This window comes from Miscanthus floridulus, chromosome 18 (genome assembly GCF_019320115.1).
Source record: "Miscanthus floridulus cultivar M001 chromosome 18, ASM1932011v1, whole genome shotgun sequence".
NCBI classification, from domain to species: domain Eukaryota; kingdom Viridiplantae; phylum Streptophyta; class Magnoliopsida; order Poales; family Poaceae; genus Miscanthus; species Miscanthus floridulus.
Window position 1 is genome coordinate 83,318,885 of NC_089597.1, and position 17,454 is coordinate 83,336,338.

General features: G+C 46.1%; 2 protein-coding genes across 2 annotated transcripts; both read left to right on the top strand.

Annotated features, from left to right (window-relative positions):
• The first annotated feature begins 1,747 nt into the window (after nt 1–1,747).
• LOC136524105 (uncharacterized) lies at nt 1,748–4,290 on the top strand. The gene is made up of 3 exons (XM_066517573.1): nt 1,748–2,987; nt 3,928–4,053; nt 4,214–4,290. The coding sequence occupies exons 1-3, from the start codon at nt 1,748–1,750 to the stop codon at nt 4,288–4,290; spliced, it is 1,443 nt and encodes a 480-aa protein (XP_066373670.1).
• Nucleotides 4,291–4,418: 128 nt separating this feature from the next.
• Nucleotides 4,419–5,624, top strand: LOC136524106 (uncharacterized). The gene is made up of 5 exons (XM_066517574.1): nt 4,419–4,449; nt 4,809–4,954; nt 5,035–5,250; nt 5,328–5,525; nt 5,616–5,624. The coding sequence occupies exons 1-5, from the start codon at nt 4,419–4,421 to the stop codon at nt 5,622–5,624; spliced, it is 600 nt and encodes a 199-aa protein (XP_066373671.1).
• The last annotated feature ends 11,830 nt before the right edge of the window (nt 5,625–17,454 follow it).

Here is a 17,454-nt window from a genome sequence, read left to right on the forward strand (position 1 = left end):
GGCTAGAGCACAAGAGGCTAGCGTCCAAGGACGAGTGAGTGGCACAGAAGAAAACTGAACAAAATTAGAAATCCAACTGAATTGGGGGGCAAAATGGTCATTTCATCCACCTGTTTGACACCGTCACCAGAGAAAATGAACCGAATGGCTTGTGCGACAAAAAAGTTCCGGCCAGTAGCACCTAGATGCGCTCAAACTTTTTAATGACCCCTAGATAATGACCATCTTTTATAATGGTATACAGGTATGTGTACCATCTTTTATAATGGTACACAGACATGGTCGTTATCTAGAGGCCACTAAAAAGTTCGAGCGCACTTAGATGACATGTTTTTTCAGATGAGATGTTTAGTGCTATATGTTATGAAGCCTCCACAAAGATGATGCATAGTATTATCCGTGAAGTATTAAAAATATAAATAGCTAGCATTATAGATAGCTCGATCTCCAGATTTTTGGTTCGCTCGTATTGTTTCTGAATTGAATCGTTACGCTGATTTGGTCGGGATCGGATGGTTCCTGTTACGACGATCGAACGCCCCCGAGGTGCGTTCAGATGCGCGCTCGTGCCAGACATCTGGGCGCTAGGATAACCGTAGGAGCAATGTAAGCTTTGCACATGCCGTGGAAGACAAGGAACCTGGTTCCCCTGAAATCGAGAACCTGAAAGTTGTGAAGCCAGCTACTCCCAAGGTGGATCTAGGCCATGGCAAGAGGCAAAGGAGAGTTGTGAATTACAGTTATACGTTTGAGAACTCAGACAGCGATGATATGTATACTCCACAGGGTTCCTCGAGTAGTTCTTCTGACACGATTCTGACAAGGACAGCTATGAGGCCAATCGTGTGAGCACTTGTTTAGTTTGCGAAATTTGGAATTTGGGGCTACTGTAGCACCTTCGTTTTTATTTGGCAAATAGTATCCAAACATTGACTAATTAGGCTTAAAACGTTCGTCTCGCAATTTCCCACCAAACTGTGCAATTAGTTTTTCTTTTCGTCTACATTTAATGCTCCATACACGGGACGCAAACATTCGATGTGACAGGTACTATAATAACTTTTTGGACTTTGGGGTCCAACTAAGGCGTGATTTCAGCACCTGTGCCTCCTGCACCTGAGGTTCTAAACATTATTACTGCGATTGGAGTTCCAGAAGCAATACCAGCACAAGTACCAACGCAATCAGAGCATACTACAGAACCCTACGTATATCTATTGTCTTCCATGTACAAACCAACGCTTGTAATATGCACATCTTCAACATATTTCTAGCTAGGTGTAGAGAGCAAAACAAGACACCCGTAATCCAAGTGGGAAATTAAAAAAAAATACTAATGCTCATGGACTCGTATACAGCACGGCCCATCGGAGGGATGCATACAAGCAGCAGCGCCGATAGATACACTCGTGATACGATCGCCCTCGCTACCGCGTGCATCCAGATCCTTCCTCGGGTGACCTCACGTGGACCCCACCCTGTTCCGTGCTGTGCAAGCGGCGGTTGGGACTTGGGAATGTTTGCTGGAGCAGAGGAATGAACGCCCCCGTGGACGTGGGTCCGGTCGCCTGCTGCCGTGGATGCGCATCGGCAGCATCTCCCCCCCGGTCTATAAAATCCTAGCTCATCCCCTTCCTCGAGCAGCCAGTAGCCGCGCCGATCACGAATTCAAATCAAACCAACACAACCGACTCGCCCCCCTCCCACCCCAAGCGCCCCCAACCAGTGCAGCGCCTCGCCGCCAGCCATGGCGTCGTCGGCGCCAGATGTGGCGGAGTCGTCGCGTGCCGGCCAGGAAGCGGAGCAGGAGCCCGAGTCGGAGCCGCAGCGCAAGTGGGTGGCGCTCGTCTCCGTCCCCGTCCTCCTCGGCAACGACGACGAGCGGGCCAAGGAGATCGCCGTCGGCACCGACATGCTGCTCGACCTCAACGACCCGCCGCTGCCCTCCTACCTGCAAGTGCTGCACCCCCGCGTCGCCCCCGACCCCAGGCGCAACGATGAGCCGCTGTACGCCTACATCCTCGCCGCCGACCGCTCCGCCTGCATCCTCCTCCAGGTCGTCAAAGGCAACCGGCCGGACTTCCTCCTCTGCGACACCCACAGACGTACCGTCACCTTCCTCCCCCTGTCCTCCGGACTCAACATCCGCCGCAACATCGGCCTCATCGCCGACCCGCACCACCACGGCCACTACGTGGTCGCCCAGCTCCACGCCACCACCTCCGAAGATTACCCCAACAGGTTCCTGATTGGTCTCGTGTGCTACTCCACCGCCGAAGGCCGGTGGTTCACCAGACAGCTCACCCGGGCGCGGCAACAGGTCCGCATGCGCAGCCCCTTCTCCGAGACCGGCGTGCTCGCCCACGACGGCCGCCTCTGGTGGCTCGCCCTCGCCTATGGCGTGTTCTTCTGCGACCCCTGCACGCCCCTCGCCGAGAGCCCCGAGCTGCGCTTCCTCCCTCTCCCGGCCGCCTGCGAGACGATTGAGAATACCGCCGCCGCCTTCGACCCCCGCATCAGGACCCTCATCGACCAGCGCCGCTGCGTCAGGCCCAGCGAGGGCAAGCTGCGCTTCGTCGAGATCCGCGGCCTCTCCTACGACGACCTCGTCGACGTACCCGCGGCTAACCCCACCGTCCGGATGTGGACGCTCGACGACCCGGAGGGCCCCAACGCATGGACGTTCGAGTACGAGGTGGCCTTCGCCGAAATCTGGGAGAACAAGACCTACACCGACGCGGGCCTGCTGCCGGACGAGGTGCCCCACGTCGCCCTCATCGACCCCAACGACCACTACGTCGTCTACTTCTTCCAGGGCTCGAAGCTCTTCGGCTTGGACATGCGCGAGAAGAATGTCGTTGCCTGCAAGGAATGCCTGATAGACCGTGATCAACTCAGGTTCCCATCCTCCCGCCCCATTGTCGATGCCTGGGAGCTACCGCCACCGCCAGCCACGCTTCCAGGCGACGACGACTCTTCACCAGATGGTATGCACGCGTACATCCGCACTAGTTGCTCAGCTCTGAGGCATCCACTTGCCTTACCTACGGTTACTGGATCGATCGAATGCAGCATGCATATGGCTGCTGGAAATCTTGATTTGATGCTCACTGTGTGTCTGCATGCTCGGCATTCAACTGTAAATTGTGCGTGATCATACTCATACCTAGGCTGGCTAGGTCGTTGCTAACATTCATATTGGCCTATGTGCATGCTAGTTACAGTAGTATCTGAACTGGTTGATTTCCAGTTTTAGTTGGCATGCTTACTGTGTTTGTCCAGATTGCAAGAGATCCTCGTGACATGTGTGCGCTTCTCCGATTCATGCCTTTGTCTTATCATTGAGAAATATGTTCATAACTTCCGTAGATGTACTACTCTGTTATGTACGCAAGGATTACAACTGCACGCGTGTATAGATGATAGAATAGAGTCACTGAATTAGTCTGAATTTGGCATGTACAGAACACTGCTTCTGTTTGGCATCAGTTCTTTATATATTCCTCTTGCGAAAAAGATTTGATTCATGAATCATGACTATAACTTCCGAGAGTATTTTGTTTTGGAATGCTGATTGTTGATTGCTTGCTTGACCATTAATTGCTGCTCTTTTGCATGCTCTTTTAGCATTTGGGTTTGGAATGCTCATTTAGAATAGAATCACTGAAATAGTCTGAATCTGGCATGAACAGAACACTGCTTCTGTTTGGCATTAGTCACTATGTATTCCTCTTGTTCATATTTGATTCATGAATCATGACTATGACTTCCACTAGCATTTGGATTTGGAATGATGATTGCTTGCTGACCCTTAAGTATTGCTGCTCTTTTGCATGCATGCAGATAATGTTTTGGGCTCAAAGCTGGATGCCTGGGAACTGCCCCCACCGCCACCCGCTCTTCCGGGAGAGAACGACTCTACACCAGATGGTATGCGCACGCACATCCCCATTAGTTGCTCAGTTTTGATGCATCCACTTGCCTTGCCTACGGTTACTGAATCGATCGAATGCAGCATGCATGGCTGCTGGGAATCTCGACTTGATGCTCTCTGTGTGTCTGCATGCTCGGCATTCAATTGTAAATTGTGCGTGATCATACCTAGGCTGGCTAGGTCGTTGCCAACATTCATATCGGCCTATGTGCATGCTAGTAACAGTAGTAATATTTGAACTGCTTTGTGCCGAATTGATGGATATGATCGCATTTTCAGTTTCAGTTGGCATGCTTACTGTCTTACTGTATGACCGGATTACAAGGGATCCTTGTGACATGTGCACGCTTCTCTGATTCATTGCCTTTGTTTTACCATTGACAAATATGTTCATTACTTCCGTATATGTACTGCTCTGTTATGTACACTTGGATTACAACTGCACAACGTCTATAGATGATAGAATAGAGTCACTGAATTTGGCATGTACAGAACACTGCTTCAGTTTAACATCGGTTGTTTACAAATTCCTCTTGCAAAGAAGATTTGATTCTTGAATCATTACTATGGCTTCCGCTAGCATATGGATTTGGAATGCAGATTGCTGATTGCTTGCTTGACCCTTAATTGCTGCTCTTTTGCATACTCTTTTGGCATTTGGATTTGGAATGCTCATTTAGAATAGAATCACTGAATTAGTCTGAATCTTGGCATGAACAGAACACTGCTTCTGTTTGGCATCAGTCATTATATATTCCTCTTGCTCAGATTTGATTCATGAATCATGACTATGACTTCCACTAGCATTTGCATTTGGAATGATGATTATTGCTTGCTGACCCTTAAGTATTGCTGCTCTTTTGCATGCATGCAGATAATGTAGCATTAGCACAGAGTGGCCTGGGCTCGTTGTGCAGGAAGGAGGCTTTTTGTAGCATTTGTGGCTCTGGGGTATGTCTTTCATGCTGCCCCAATCACAAAAACCTCCATCACGGTGTTGCTCCAGGCGCCATAGTCAGGGTAAGTTGAATACCCTTCCACCATTTTCACGGCAGCATGGTGTATGTGTGAAGGGCAGACAAATAATCCTTGCTTTACAGATATGTATGACCAAAGACGGCGCAGCGGTAGATGCTCGAGATATTAAAGTCAACGCCATGGGATATAATTGGCAGCTTATTCAGAGAAAGATGTATGCTGGCCGGAAATATATTATGCTGCACGAGCCAACGCAAGACCGGAGGAATGTGGACAACTGTCTTCAATGCCGTCGCCTAGTGAAGGCAAAAAGCGATTACTGCAGTGTGAAATGCAAGGTAAGTTGGTTCACATAAAGAATTGGGTTCTGAATCGTTATGAATTTGGGTACCGATTTGTGTTCTTGTGCTGTCAGGCTCTTCATAGGCCGTTTGGACAAAACACTCATGTCGTCAACGCGCTGCTTCAGTGTGACTTCGACCAACCTGAAGTCCGAGACAGGTTCTGCATCATTTGTAGGAGGGCCTACGCCTCAGCACATTGTGCTGATCACGACCTACACCATCACGAGCAAGCGGCGGCGGCGGCCCCAGCTCCTCCACCCGAAGCGATTGTTTGATAGGATGAGTGACGATTTTCTATTCTGGGACTACCGATGGTTGTGTGTCTTTTAACTGATAATCGAACTGTAATGGTTTGATAGGATGAGTGACGATTGTTTCTATTGGACCTGACCCGCCGATTGGTACGGTTTGATTGCAGCCGCGGCATCGCATTGTTTCTGATGTGCGGCCAAACTTCAGTATTTGCTGTGAGTATACGTTTGTTGGCTGTAAGTATCCCTTTCTTGGCTGTGAGTATGCGATTGGGGCATAATAGAATGTAGGTTTATGCATCCTCTGCTTTGGTTGTCCCAAAGTTATTTGACTTTTTATTTTGGTACATACAAATTTCGTTCTGGACTTAGGCACAGATCCTTTTTCTATGTTCATCTTGTCTGCGCCTTTGCTCATTGATTTGAAACGGTTTATACAAAGACAATTGTTGCACCATAGGCCCCTGCCATGCTTCCATTCCATACGACGGCTCCCGCCGCTCTTGCCTCTTGGGCGTTCCAAGCGGCGGCCACGGCCACGCTGCAATGGCACTGGCAAGAAGTCAGTCGGCAGAAACAGCAGCAGAAGCGGGCCAAGCTGCTGACACTGGGCGGCGGCACATGGTCGTCGTCAATCAGTACCCGCCGCCGGCGGACCCCGTGGCATCATCCACGGCGACGTCGCCGAACACGCCGCTGCCGCCGCTGTAGAACCTGGCGAAGTCGACGGCCTCGGGGCCGAGCGCCACCATGATGTCACCGTCGAGCAGCAGCCTGGCCCGCTTCTAGCCGCCCTCCGCGACGGGCGGCTCGGCGGCAGCAGCCTGGCCAATTCAACACGTATGGGCTAAAACTAGACAAGAGAAGGGAGAAAGAAAACTGCTTCCCGATCCAAGCATCGCAAACCTACGAACCCAGTTCATGTGATAATGTGTGGGCTTCTCAGGTTATGCACACACGCACGTCGCTAATTATTAGGGGTGGGCATCCGCTGATATCCATCCCAACGCACGCGCGACGTGCAAGAGTTCCGCTTCACGTGGAAGAACGGAGAACACAAGGTTTTTTTTGTTTTTTTTTTCCCGATCAACGGAGAACACAAGTTATGCCTCCCGATCTGGTAATGCGGCAACTAAACAATCCAAATCTGCAGCTCCGGTGTATAGATGAACATGCAGCCCACGGCACGGTCTAGCCCATGAAAGGACCTAGGATGTCGCCTAGAAGGGGGGTGAGTAGGCGTTTCTGAAAATTAACATCTTTAAAAGCGAAAACGATTAGTAAAGTGAGTTTCCAAAAATAGAAACTCCAAATAAAGAGTACCACCCCTCATAAGTTAGCCACAGAGTATATAAAAGATACTAAATGAATCTAGGAGCCAAACGCCTACAACCAAAGAGTTAGAATACAATTCAATTCAGTTTGGTGCAGGGGTTAATACCGGACGTGTCCGGTAGGTATACCGGACGTGTCCGGTATTCACGACTTCAGTGGAACAGCCCCTAACTTGCTCCTTTTGATTTCTATCTTCAATCCAAACTGCAGGAAACTATTAGAGATAGTAAAATACACAGAGAACCTGCAGAATAACTAAAGCAACACAAATATCAAATGAAATGCGAATTAAGACACGATATTTGTTTTACCGAAGTTCGGACTCGTTCGAGTCCTACTCTCTGTTGAGGGGGCTACGGGCAACCCAGCAAAGGTCAGCCCTAGAGGGTACCACGAAGGTCACTCTAGCCGGAGTCTTTTCCAACTCCTTTTCCCCCTTCCACTAGATGATTCCAAGGCGGCGGAATCGACCGTTACAAACTTTCCGAAGCAACCACAATCTCTCGGTTGCTCTCCAGCGACGCCTAGCCGTCTAGGACCGAAGAGTCCAAGAGTAACAAATGCGAATCACGAGATTGACAATATGCACAAGTGCTCAAGTGGTGGCTTGCTCTCTTTTTTAAATTCTTTCTCAACCCACAAATTGATTTTGCAATTTGGATCACACACTCACTAAGAGAGGGTTTAGGAGAGTTGGCAAGGCTCAAAAACGTGTGTCTATCTCAGCAGAATCAGCAGCCTCCAAAGGTGGAGGCTTGGGGGTATTTATAGCCCCCTTGGAAAACTAGCCGTTTTATAGCCGTTGCAATACCGGACACGTCCGGTATGCATACCGGACACGTCCGGTATGACTTACACTGCGCCAACGGTAACTAAGTTACAGTGATGTTGTGAGGCGTCGAAACTCCCGAAGAATGCCGGGACTTCCGACCGTCGGAACTCCCGACTCAAGTCGGAACCCCCGACCCTCAGCAATTTTGAAAAACATGTAACTGAGTTAAAGTTAGTGAGGTGTCGGAACTCCCGACGTATGTCGGAACTCCCGACCATCGGAACTCCCGACTCACGTCGGAACTCCCGACCCTCAAGGCTTTTGAAAACTAGCCGTTGGCTTCTGGTCATCCATACCGGACACGTCCGGTATGACCAGGACAGTGAACCCTCCGAGTCAGTTGAAGTGCGAGACGTCGGAATTCCCGACCCATGCCGGGACTCCCGACCAACGTCGGAACTCCCGACGAACCAACCCGAGAGCAACAATTTTACAGCTGCTGGACAAATACCGGACACGTCCGGTATTGCCAGACCAGCAACAAATCAGTTAGCTCTTTTGTCGCTCAAACACTCAAAACTCACATGGATTGGCTTGAGCACTTTTGAATCATTATCTATCGACATGATGCATCCCTCTTAATAGTACGGCATACCTATTAAACTCAAAATCAAAGGAAAAATGAATTTATACCACTTGAGTTGATTTCTTTTGAATTGATGCCGTCCCTTCCAATCTTCATCAAGTAAGGGTGCTAACAAGTTGATGTTGATCTTTTCACTTGAGCATAGCCATCTTGAGCATGTGACTTGATTCCATTCATCAGATTTGAATAATCCCAAATGTATCAAGTCACTTCCATCAAATACTTCATTATAGATTTGATCCTTCATATCAATATGACCATCTTAGCTTGATTAGTACCTCAACTAAATGCAAGTACTTTCTTCTTCACCCTAGCTAGGTTCTTCGGCTGCCAAGCCGTCGCTTGCCCTTCACCCTTGCTTAGTACCTCGAAGCCTTTCCTTGCTATCTTCACCATCTCAAGCCACCTCACATCTTGTGTTGAATCATCCATTCATATGTATTGTTACCTTTTTCATTTTAATTTAGCAAGCTTCAAATATGAGACCATTCCATATGCAATCCCTCATGTCTCATTAACTAATAATCACGAGCTTGCTTTCACATAGTACATGGAAATCCCACAATGAATAAGCCTTCACATGAATTCCATTTGCATTGTTGTCTTGTGCTTGAACGAGATTGTTTATACAACAACACATCATTTTGGCTTTCATTAAGTACCTGTGAGATAACCTATTACCTGTCCACACTTAGCAAACGGGTTTGTCCTTTAATCACGTTGTCATTCAATCATCCAAAACCCACTAAAGGGCTAGATGCACTTTCAATCTCCCCCTTTTTGGTGATTGATGACAACTTGATTAAAGCTTATAAGATGATATAAACATTTAAACTTTTGGGTTCAATGATTTATAAGAGGCTTCCCCTTAATATGTGCTTATGATTAGAATTCACAAACTGTCCTCAAATGTCAATTGCACATACTAAAACAAATAGGAGACTCCCCTTAAATCATTGCATCTGTGGGGTGCATGTGTATGTGACAAAGAGAAACCGTGATGCATATGACAAGATATGTCATACAAGAATCAATATAAAGGCATCACATCAAATATTTTCATTCTAGCATGCATAGTCCTTATGAAAATAAATATGACACATGTAATTCACACATAGCACTCATTACAAATTTTCTCAAGTCCAGAAACCACTGATATATAGATAAAGATCATGTCTCAAGAGATACATAGATAAAGCATAAGTCTCATCTCTCACAAGATATAATCAATGAAGCTCAAAAACAAACTACAGCCTGCAGTACATATCTTTAGGTACAAAGATAAGCAAATGAAACTATCCTGAAGCTTTAATCAGTCTCTCTCCCCTTTTGTCATCTATCACCACAAAGGTCCAACAATGACATACTAAGGACAAAGGGGCTACAAGCTGTCACTAATCTCTGGCATCACTCATCATCATCATCGTCTCTCCCAGCATCTTCGTCATCAGAGCGGGTAACACCAGCCGGACGAGAACCACCGGCACCAGATGGGTCGTAGCCACCAGAGCCGTAGTAGCCGCCACCACCTGTCAATTCACTCCACCAATCTGTAGCATAGTCATCGGCAGTGCTGGGACATGGCTGAGAGTGAGTAGGCACACGAGCCTGAAGTGGTAGAGTGTCAGGGTGCTCAGGTGCCTGCTGCTGCTGCTGTCGCTGTATGAACTCAACATACTCTCTGTCATATCTAGCCTGCTGCTGCTCCTCAGTCTCTGGCTCACTAGCTGCCTCATCTGATAGAGGAGACCTAGGAGGATCAAGCTCAAGCCTAGAAGCAATTTGCTTTAAGGTTCGAGTGTCCTTTCTCCTAGCCTCCCTCTCCTTCTGCTGCCGAGTTTGGATGTCACGGCACATCCCAAATATGGAGCTGAAAAGCCTGCGGATAGGCGAGGGAGGACTGCCACGGCGTGAAGTAGAATGTGAAGGAGCACGTGGTGAAGGTGAAGCTCCTACTGGTGCACCACTCCCAGGTGCATCTGCCTCTGGTGCTGCTGCTCCTCCTCCTGGTCCTGCTGGAGGTAACCCTGTCTCAGGCAGATCTGCAATAATCTTCAGGGCCTTGTGAATCTTATCATACTCGAATGTGTGCCCAGTCACCTGCTCAATCATATGCATGATATAAGGAGTGAAACCATAGCCCTTGAGGGGTCTCTCTCCCACACTCCTAATCTCAGACCAAATAAAGTCAAACACGCTGAAAGGCCGAGCATCAGGTGCCATCCTATGGAGTAGGTTCCTAGAATAATCTGCAATGTTGCCCTTGTCTCCACCCTTGTAGTCAATAGTCTTCCTGAACATCCTGTCCAGGTATCTGTAGGTAGGGTGAAGACCTAGAACATTTCCCACAGCTCCTCTCTCACCACCAGGAGGATACATATATGCGAGCTGCTTAGGGGGTAACACCTGCTCGGTGTGAATCCTGTCCCTCTGGAGATCATCCTCTAAGAAGCCAAGCTGGGCGGCAAATACATCATAGTCAACACTGTACCACTGACCCTCAAGCATCCAGTGCATCCGCCTCTCATCCTCCTCAACGAATAGAGTAGCATAGAACTGAGCTACTACCTCTGTGTTCCAGTCATGCTGGAACTCCATGATCTCATAAACTCCTATGCTCTGGCAGATGGCAATGGCATGATCAACTGAGGCCTTCTACAACTCTCTAATATATTGTTAGTCAATCCACTGAGACCTGGCAATCACTGGGTTCCTGGTGAGAATCACACTGGAGTAGAAATCTAGGTGAAAGGCTGTCTGGAAGCGGTGATCGTACTGAACCTTAGGTAAGCCTCTCGGATCAACCCTTCGCTCATCTCTAGCTCTCCTGGTCATACCCTTTCCCCTGTAGTCAACCCTAGGAACATAGGAGGGCACATTTGGCAGACGTGTCTCAAGAAGACCATAATGCATCCCCTGACCAGGCTGGTGCTGAGCTGGAGGAACTGACTCCTCCTCCTTAATCTCCTGCTCCTCATCTGAGCTGTCACCATCTGATCCTCTGTCAGTGCTCTTCCTCTTTCTTTCTTCTCTAGACTCCACTCTGAACTCATCAGTGTCTATGTCAGAAGAAGAGCTCCCAGACCCCTCTACATACTGAGCTACTGCACTAGAGGCAGCCCTGGTAGACCTCCTGCTGGTTGGCTTGAATCCAGGATGCATATCCTGTCTCACCTTCTTGTACTTCTCAAGTGCTGGATCATGCCTATGCTTGGACCTCGGCTCCTGTCGTCCACTCATGGCTGCTGTCCTGTATCCAAAGATTTTCATAGAATTTTAGATACATGCCCATAGCTTATTTTTGAATTGTAATTAGACATAGATTCTTTTATCCAAGGTTTTACAATCACCTCGACACACCATTGTCACAAGGTTTGTAAAACATAGATACTGAAGAAACTATGCCTAATATACAATTCTAGGATAGGATTAAATCAAAGGAAGCAGAGATCCTGCTCTGCTGGGCCATACCGGACACGTCCGGTAGTATACCGGACACATCCGGTATGGGCGACCAGCAACCCTAACCAGGGTTCCTTGATTCAAACCAACATGGATTAATACCAAACTTTGGGCATTGCTTCTACATCACCAATGCAGCATATTGATCGAAGGAATTTCCAAATCATGTATTTACCAAGTAGATCGGACGAGGTCCGTGATTAGGGTACCTTGAGAGGAGATAAGAGAGAGCGATGTGAATTCCAAATCCATGGGCCTTCAATCCTTGATCCAAGCCTTCTCCAATGCAATCTCCCTCTCTCTCTTTTCCTTGGTGAAATCCTCGGTCGCCCTAGGTGGGAAGAAGGGCATCGACTGGTTGGTTGGAAGGAGACAGACAAGTCTGGGCCGAAGGGGTACTTCTGTTTTTATAGTCCCGCTCATACCGGACACGTCCGGTATCATACCGGACACGTCCGGTATACACGGGCTGGCCCAATTTATTCCAAAATGTGTTTTCTCTCTTCCAATCCCCTTTTCTGTTATTTCTTAGTCCAAAAAGGTATATAATGTTGATCCAATCTGAGTATCATCACTTTCCTTATCCAATGCCGTAAAATGATTTTCTCTTTTCCAAATATTTAGCATATACAAGATTTCGCTTGCTTGAGAGAGATAGAGAGAGACAGAGTAGATTGTGGACTTAAGAAAGCCATATCATGTGTGATTAGTCAATCAAACAATCAAGGAGAGCTATAATCATCACATGACAAGGCTAGGTCACAAAGACCAAGATTCAAATAATTTTTCAACTTCACACTTCCTACTCATGCTAGTTAGTGGTTTTGAAAAACATCTCTCCTATGTCACACAAATGCACATTCTAACATACAAAGGGCCTTAAATGCACTTACAATATATGTATGTAAACACATACCTTTGCCTTGAGCCCACAGGAATACCACTAAGAGGATAAATAGCATGATGATCTTTATGTTGACCTCAATTGCCAAATAATCATGCTAGATACATTTTCATTCAAAGAACTACAGAGAATGCTAGATAAATTTGTTAGTTCACAATGGTGCAAAAATAGAAATTTAGCTCCCCCCTAAATAAGTGCTTCAAGTAATTTGAATGACTTTCAACAAGCACTTTATTCTTTTAAGAATTTAGGAGTCAATTTTCTATTTTGACCATAAACTAAATAAAATTGCCATATTTAAAATTAAGTTCGGGAGATGCTCACAATCCACTTAGATTTAATAAATCACAAGCTTCTTAGTGAATTAGTGATATATGAACATATATGAATCAAAAACTCAGTTGGAATCCAATTAGTGTTCTGGTTCCTGTAATACCGGACACGTCCGGAATACACAGAACAGAAGCACTGACTTTCTGTCCCTGGCCATACCGGACACGTCCGATAGTAATACCGGACATGTCCGATAGGTTCAGGACAGAACCAATTAATTCACTGCTTGTAATTTTAGCTCTAGTATTTATTGTAAACTTGCATCTCAACAAATGAATTGCTTTACTAGAGAGCCGTTAAAAGCATCATATGGTAAAGTAGAATTCCTTTTAATTGAATCTTATTAGCCACTTTCATTATTTCACAAATGTACCTATTTGTGAACTATAGAACACGAAACGAACAAAGTGACTATCCTACAAGGTTTAGGTACTTGTTACCAATGGTGAGGATGAAATATATGATATGTTTATTGAATTATCTTCGGGTCAACCATATAAGGGATTATGATAAGAATTGGTTGATAGATTGAGTGAATATTATCAAATTGCTTGCTCAACCACCCCGAAACCTTCATCTCATCACCAAGTACCTACATCATTAACCTAAGCACACTTTGGTACCCAACTCTTGTTGGGTCCTTTTGAGTTAGTCAACAAGTGCTTAGGCACCCAAATGGCTTTAGCATTAGTTTGTGGTGAACACATCACCTTACTAGTGCTAACTCCATTTGTGGTCTTCCTAATCATATCATTATAAACAAATGTGTTTGGCTTAGGAGTTTTACCATTTGGGCATTCATAGCTTAGATGCCCCTTTCTTCTACAGGCATAGCATATGCGGCCTTTGTATGCTCTATGCTTGCTTTGCTTGTATGGACATCTATCAACCTTGTGGCCCATCTCATTGCACCCATAGCATCTTCTAGTTGCAACTTGGGCTTCCTTTCTTGCTTCATTGTACATTTGGCATTTCTTGGTAGGATGCCCTAATTTCTTGCTCATGAGACAAGCACTTTGTCCATGACTCTTCATTTGCTTGGCCTCCTTGGTAGAAGCTTTTTGATTGGCGGCTTCAACCTTGTCGGCCCAACTCTTGTGTGGACACATAGCCCACTCATGTCCATACAATCCACAACCATAGCACATCCTCTTTCCATGTTTCTTGCTCTTGGTTGTGTTGGCCTTGCTTGAGATGTGATTCTTTTGTTGGGCTTTGGAGGAAGCAAGGTTGGAACCCTTCTCAAGCTTCTTCACCATGTTATCACGGTTATCTTGAGAAGGTTGTGCTTTCTCCTTACCCTTCAACCGAATCACATCTTTCTTTAATCTTTGCACTTCTTCTTTGAGCTCTATGTTTTCTATAAGATTTAGCTCAATCGAAGATTGGCTTGCTTGAGGAGCACATTCATTAGTACAAGAAATATTTAATTGAGATGGTGTACTAGTGAGCGGATGTGTGAGAGGTTGACAAAATTTTACCGATGTAATCACAACCTCATGAGCCACCTCAAGCATAATGCTTGATTCTACTACTTCCTCATGAGAGCACTTTAGATGAACATAATTTGCTTGTAGCACATTATACTTGCTTGATAGTTCATCTAGCCTTGCCTTGAGCTTGAAGTTTTCCTTCTCTAGTTGTGGAACACTAGAAGAGGATTTAGTAACTAAAGCATGCTCAATTGATAATTTTTCATACCTCTCATTTATTGCCTTTAGCTCTTGCAATTTGGAGATGAGAAACTTTTCTTGATTTTGAAGCGATTGCTCTTGCTTCTCTATCTCTTCTTCAAGCTCATCATTCTTTTCAACTATCTTCATGATAATGAACTTGTCTTTATGGTTAAGATGATCAAGGTTGTAGTTGTCTTCAACTTCAACATCACTCTTATCTTGATCATCTACTTGTGCTTTCTCCTTTTCTTGATCTTTCTTGTTAACCTTCTTCTTGTTTTTCTTGGCCATGAGACACAAGTGATGAGAATCATGAGATACTGAGGTTGACTCTTCACTTGGTTGCCACCGGGCTTGAGCATCGTTGCAAACAGCTACTTGCTGGTCTACTGCCTCGGCCATATCGGACACGTCCGGTAGGCATACCGGACACGTCGGGTATGTGCAGGCAGATAGCAAGTCATGCGCTGCTTGCACTTCTTGCTCCGGCTCGGCACTCTTGAGGTCTTGTGAGGCTTCTTTGCTTCATGAAGACACAATGGACATACTTTCCATTGACTCGATCTCAAATGCATCATCACATTTGGATTTTCCATATAAATCAAAAAGTCTAGTCCAAATGAGATGAGCACTCTCCGGAGGTGGTTGTCCATTGAAGATTGCCTCATCTTGAACCTCTACACTCAATGTACTCAAAATAATATTAATAGCTTGAGCATTGAGTTGCACGCATATCTCTTCCTCTTTTGACAAATTTTTGTAGTTGCTCCAATCAACTATAGGAAGAGGTATGCTTGCATCCACAATATGCTCAACAAGAGGACTAATATCTCTAAAAGCATTGAGTACATGTATTGACCAAGTTAGAAAGTTTGAACCATCATTTTGGAGAAGCGCCGGCTCCAACTCGATAGACGTCGACATCCTTTTCTCACGGCGGTGAAGCTTTAGGTGAGAACCTTGCTCTGATACCAATTGAAAGGACCTAGGATACCGCCTAGAGGGGGGGTGAATAGGCGTTTCTGAAAATTAACACCTTTAAAAGCGGAAACGATTAGTAAAGTGAGTTTCCAGAAATGGAAACTCCAAATAAAGAGTACCACCCCTCACAAGTTAGCCACAGAGTATATAAAAGATACTAAATGAATCTAGGAGCCAAACGCCTACAACCAAAGAGTTAGAATACAATTCAATTCAGTTTGGCGCAGGGGTTAATACCGGACGTGTCCGGTAGGTATACCGGACGTGTCCGGTATTCACGACTTCAGTGGAACAGCCCCTAACTTGCTCCTTTTGATTTCTATCTTCAATCCAAACTATAGGAAACTATTAGAGATAGTAAAATACACAGAGAACCTGCAGAATAACTAAAGCAACACAAATATCAAATGAAATGCGAATTAAGACACGATATTTGTTTTACCGAAGTTCGGACTCGTTCGAGTCCTACTCTCCATTGAGGGGGCTGCGGGCGACCCAGCAAAGGTCAGCCCTAGAGGGTACCATGAAGGTCACTCTAGCCGGAGTCTTTTCCAACTCCTTTTCCTCCTTCCACTAGATGATTCCAAGGCAGCGGAATCGACCGTTACAAACTTTTCGAAGCAACCACAATCTCTCGGTTGCTCTCCGACGACGCCTAGCCGTCTAGGACCGAAGAGTCCAAGAGTAACAAATGCGAATCATGAGATTGACAATATGCACAAGTGCTCAAGTGGTGGCTTGCTCTCTTTTTCAAATTCTTTCTCAACCCACAAATTGATTTTGCAATTTGGATCACACACTCACTAAGAGAGGGTTTAGGAGAGTTGGCAAGGCTCAAAAATGTGTGTCTATCTCAGCAGAATCAGCAGCCTCCAAAGGTGGAGGCTTGGGGGTATTTATAGCCCCCTTGGAAAACTAGCCATTTTATAGCCGTTGCAATACCGGACACGTCCGGTATGACTCACACTGCGCCAACAGTAACTAAGTTACAGTGATGTTGTGAGGCATCGGAACTCCCTAAGAATGCCGGGACTTCCGACCGTCGGAACTCCCGACTCAAGTCGGAACCCCCGACCCTCAGCAATTTTGAAAAACATGTAACTGAGTTAAAGTTAGTGAGGTGTCGGAACTCCCGACGCATGTTGGAACTCCCGACTCACGTCGGAACTCCCGACCCTCAAGGCTTTTGAAAACTAGCCGTTGGCTTCTGGTCATCCATACTGGACATGTCTGGTTTGAATACCGGACACGTCCGGTATGACCAGGACAGTGAACCCTCCGAGTCAGTTGAAGTGCGAGACGTCGGAACTCCTGACCCATGCTGGGACTCCCGACCAACGTCGGAACTCCTGACGAACCAACCCGAGAGCAACAATTTTACAGCTGCTGGACAAATACCGGACACGTCCGGTGTGAATACCGGACACGTCCGGTATTGCCAGACCAGCAACAAATCAGTTAGCTCTTTTGTCGCTCAAACACTCAAAACTCACATGGATTGGCTTGAGCACTTATGAATCATTATCTATCAACATGATGCATCCCTCTTAATAGTACGACATACCTATTAAACTCAAGATCAAAGGAAAAATGAATTTATACCACTTGAGTTGATTTCTTTTGAATTGATGCCGTCCCTTCCAATCTTCATCAAGTAAGGGTGCTAACAAGTTGATGTTGATCTTTTCACTTGAGCATAGCCATCTTGAGCATGTGACTTGATTCCATTCATCAGATTTGAATAATCCCAAATGTATCAAGTCACTTCCATCAAATACTTCATTATAGATTTGATCCTTCATATCAATATGACCATCTTAGCTTGATTAGTACCTCAA

Excerpts from the sequence above, each read along its gene's own strand:
- LOC136524106 (XM_066517574.1), top strand. The coding sequence starts at position 4,419 with ATGTACAGAACACTGCTTCAGTTTAACATCG. Across the intron at positions 4,450-4,808 it reads ACTGCTTCAGTTTAACATCG|ATAATGTAGCATTAGCACAG; the intron begins GTTGTTTACAAA and ends GCATGCATGCAG. Across the intron at positions 5,251-5,327 it reads ACTGCAGTGTGAAATGCAAG|GCTCTTCATAGGCCGTTTGG; the intron begins GTAAGTTGGTTC and ends TTGTGCTGTCAG.
- LOC136524105 (XM_066517573.1), top strand. The coding sequence starts at position 1,748 with ATGGCGTCGTCGGCGCCAGATGTGGCGGAGTCGTCGCGTGCCGGCCAG. Across the intron at positions 2,988-3,927 it reads CGACGACTCTTCACCAGATG|ATGGTATGCGCACGCACATC; the intron begins GTATGCACGCGT and ends ACTCTACACCAG. Across the intron at positions 4,054-4,213 it reads ATCTCGACTTGATGCTCTCT|TTTCAGTTGGCATGCTTACT; the intron begins GTGTGTCTGCAT and ends TCGCATTTTCAG.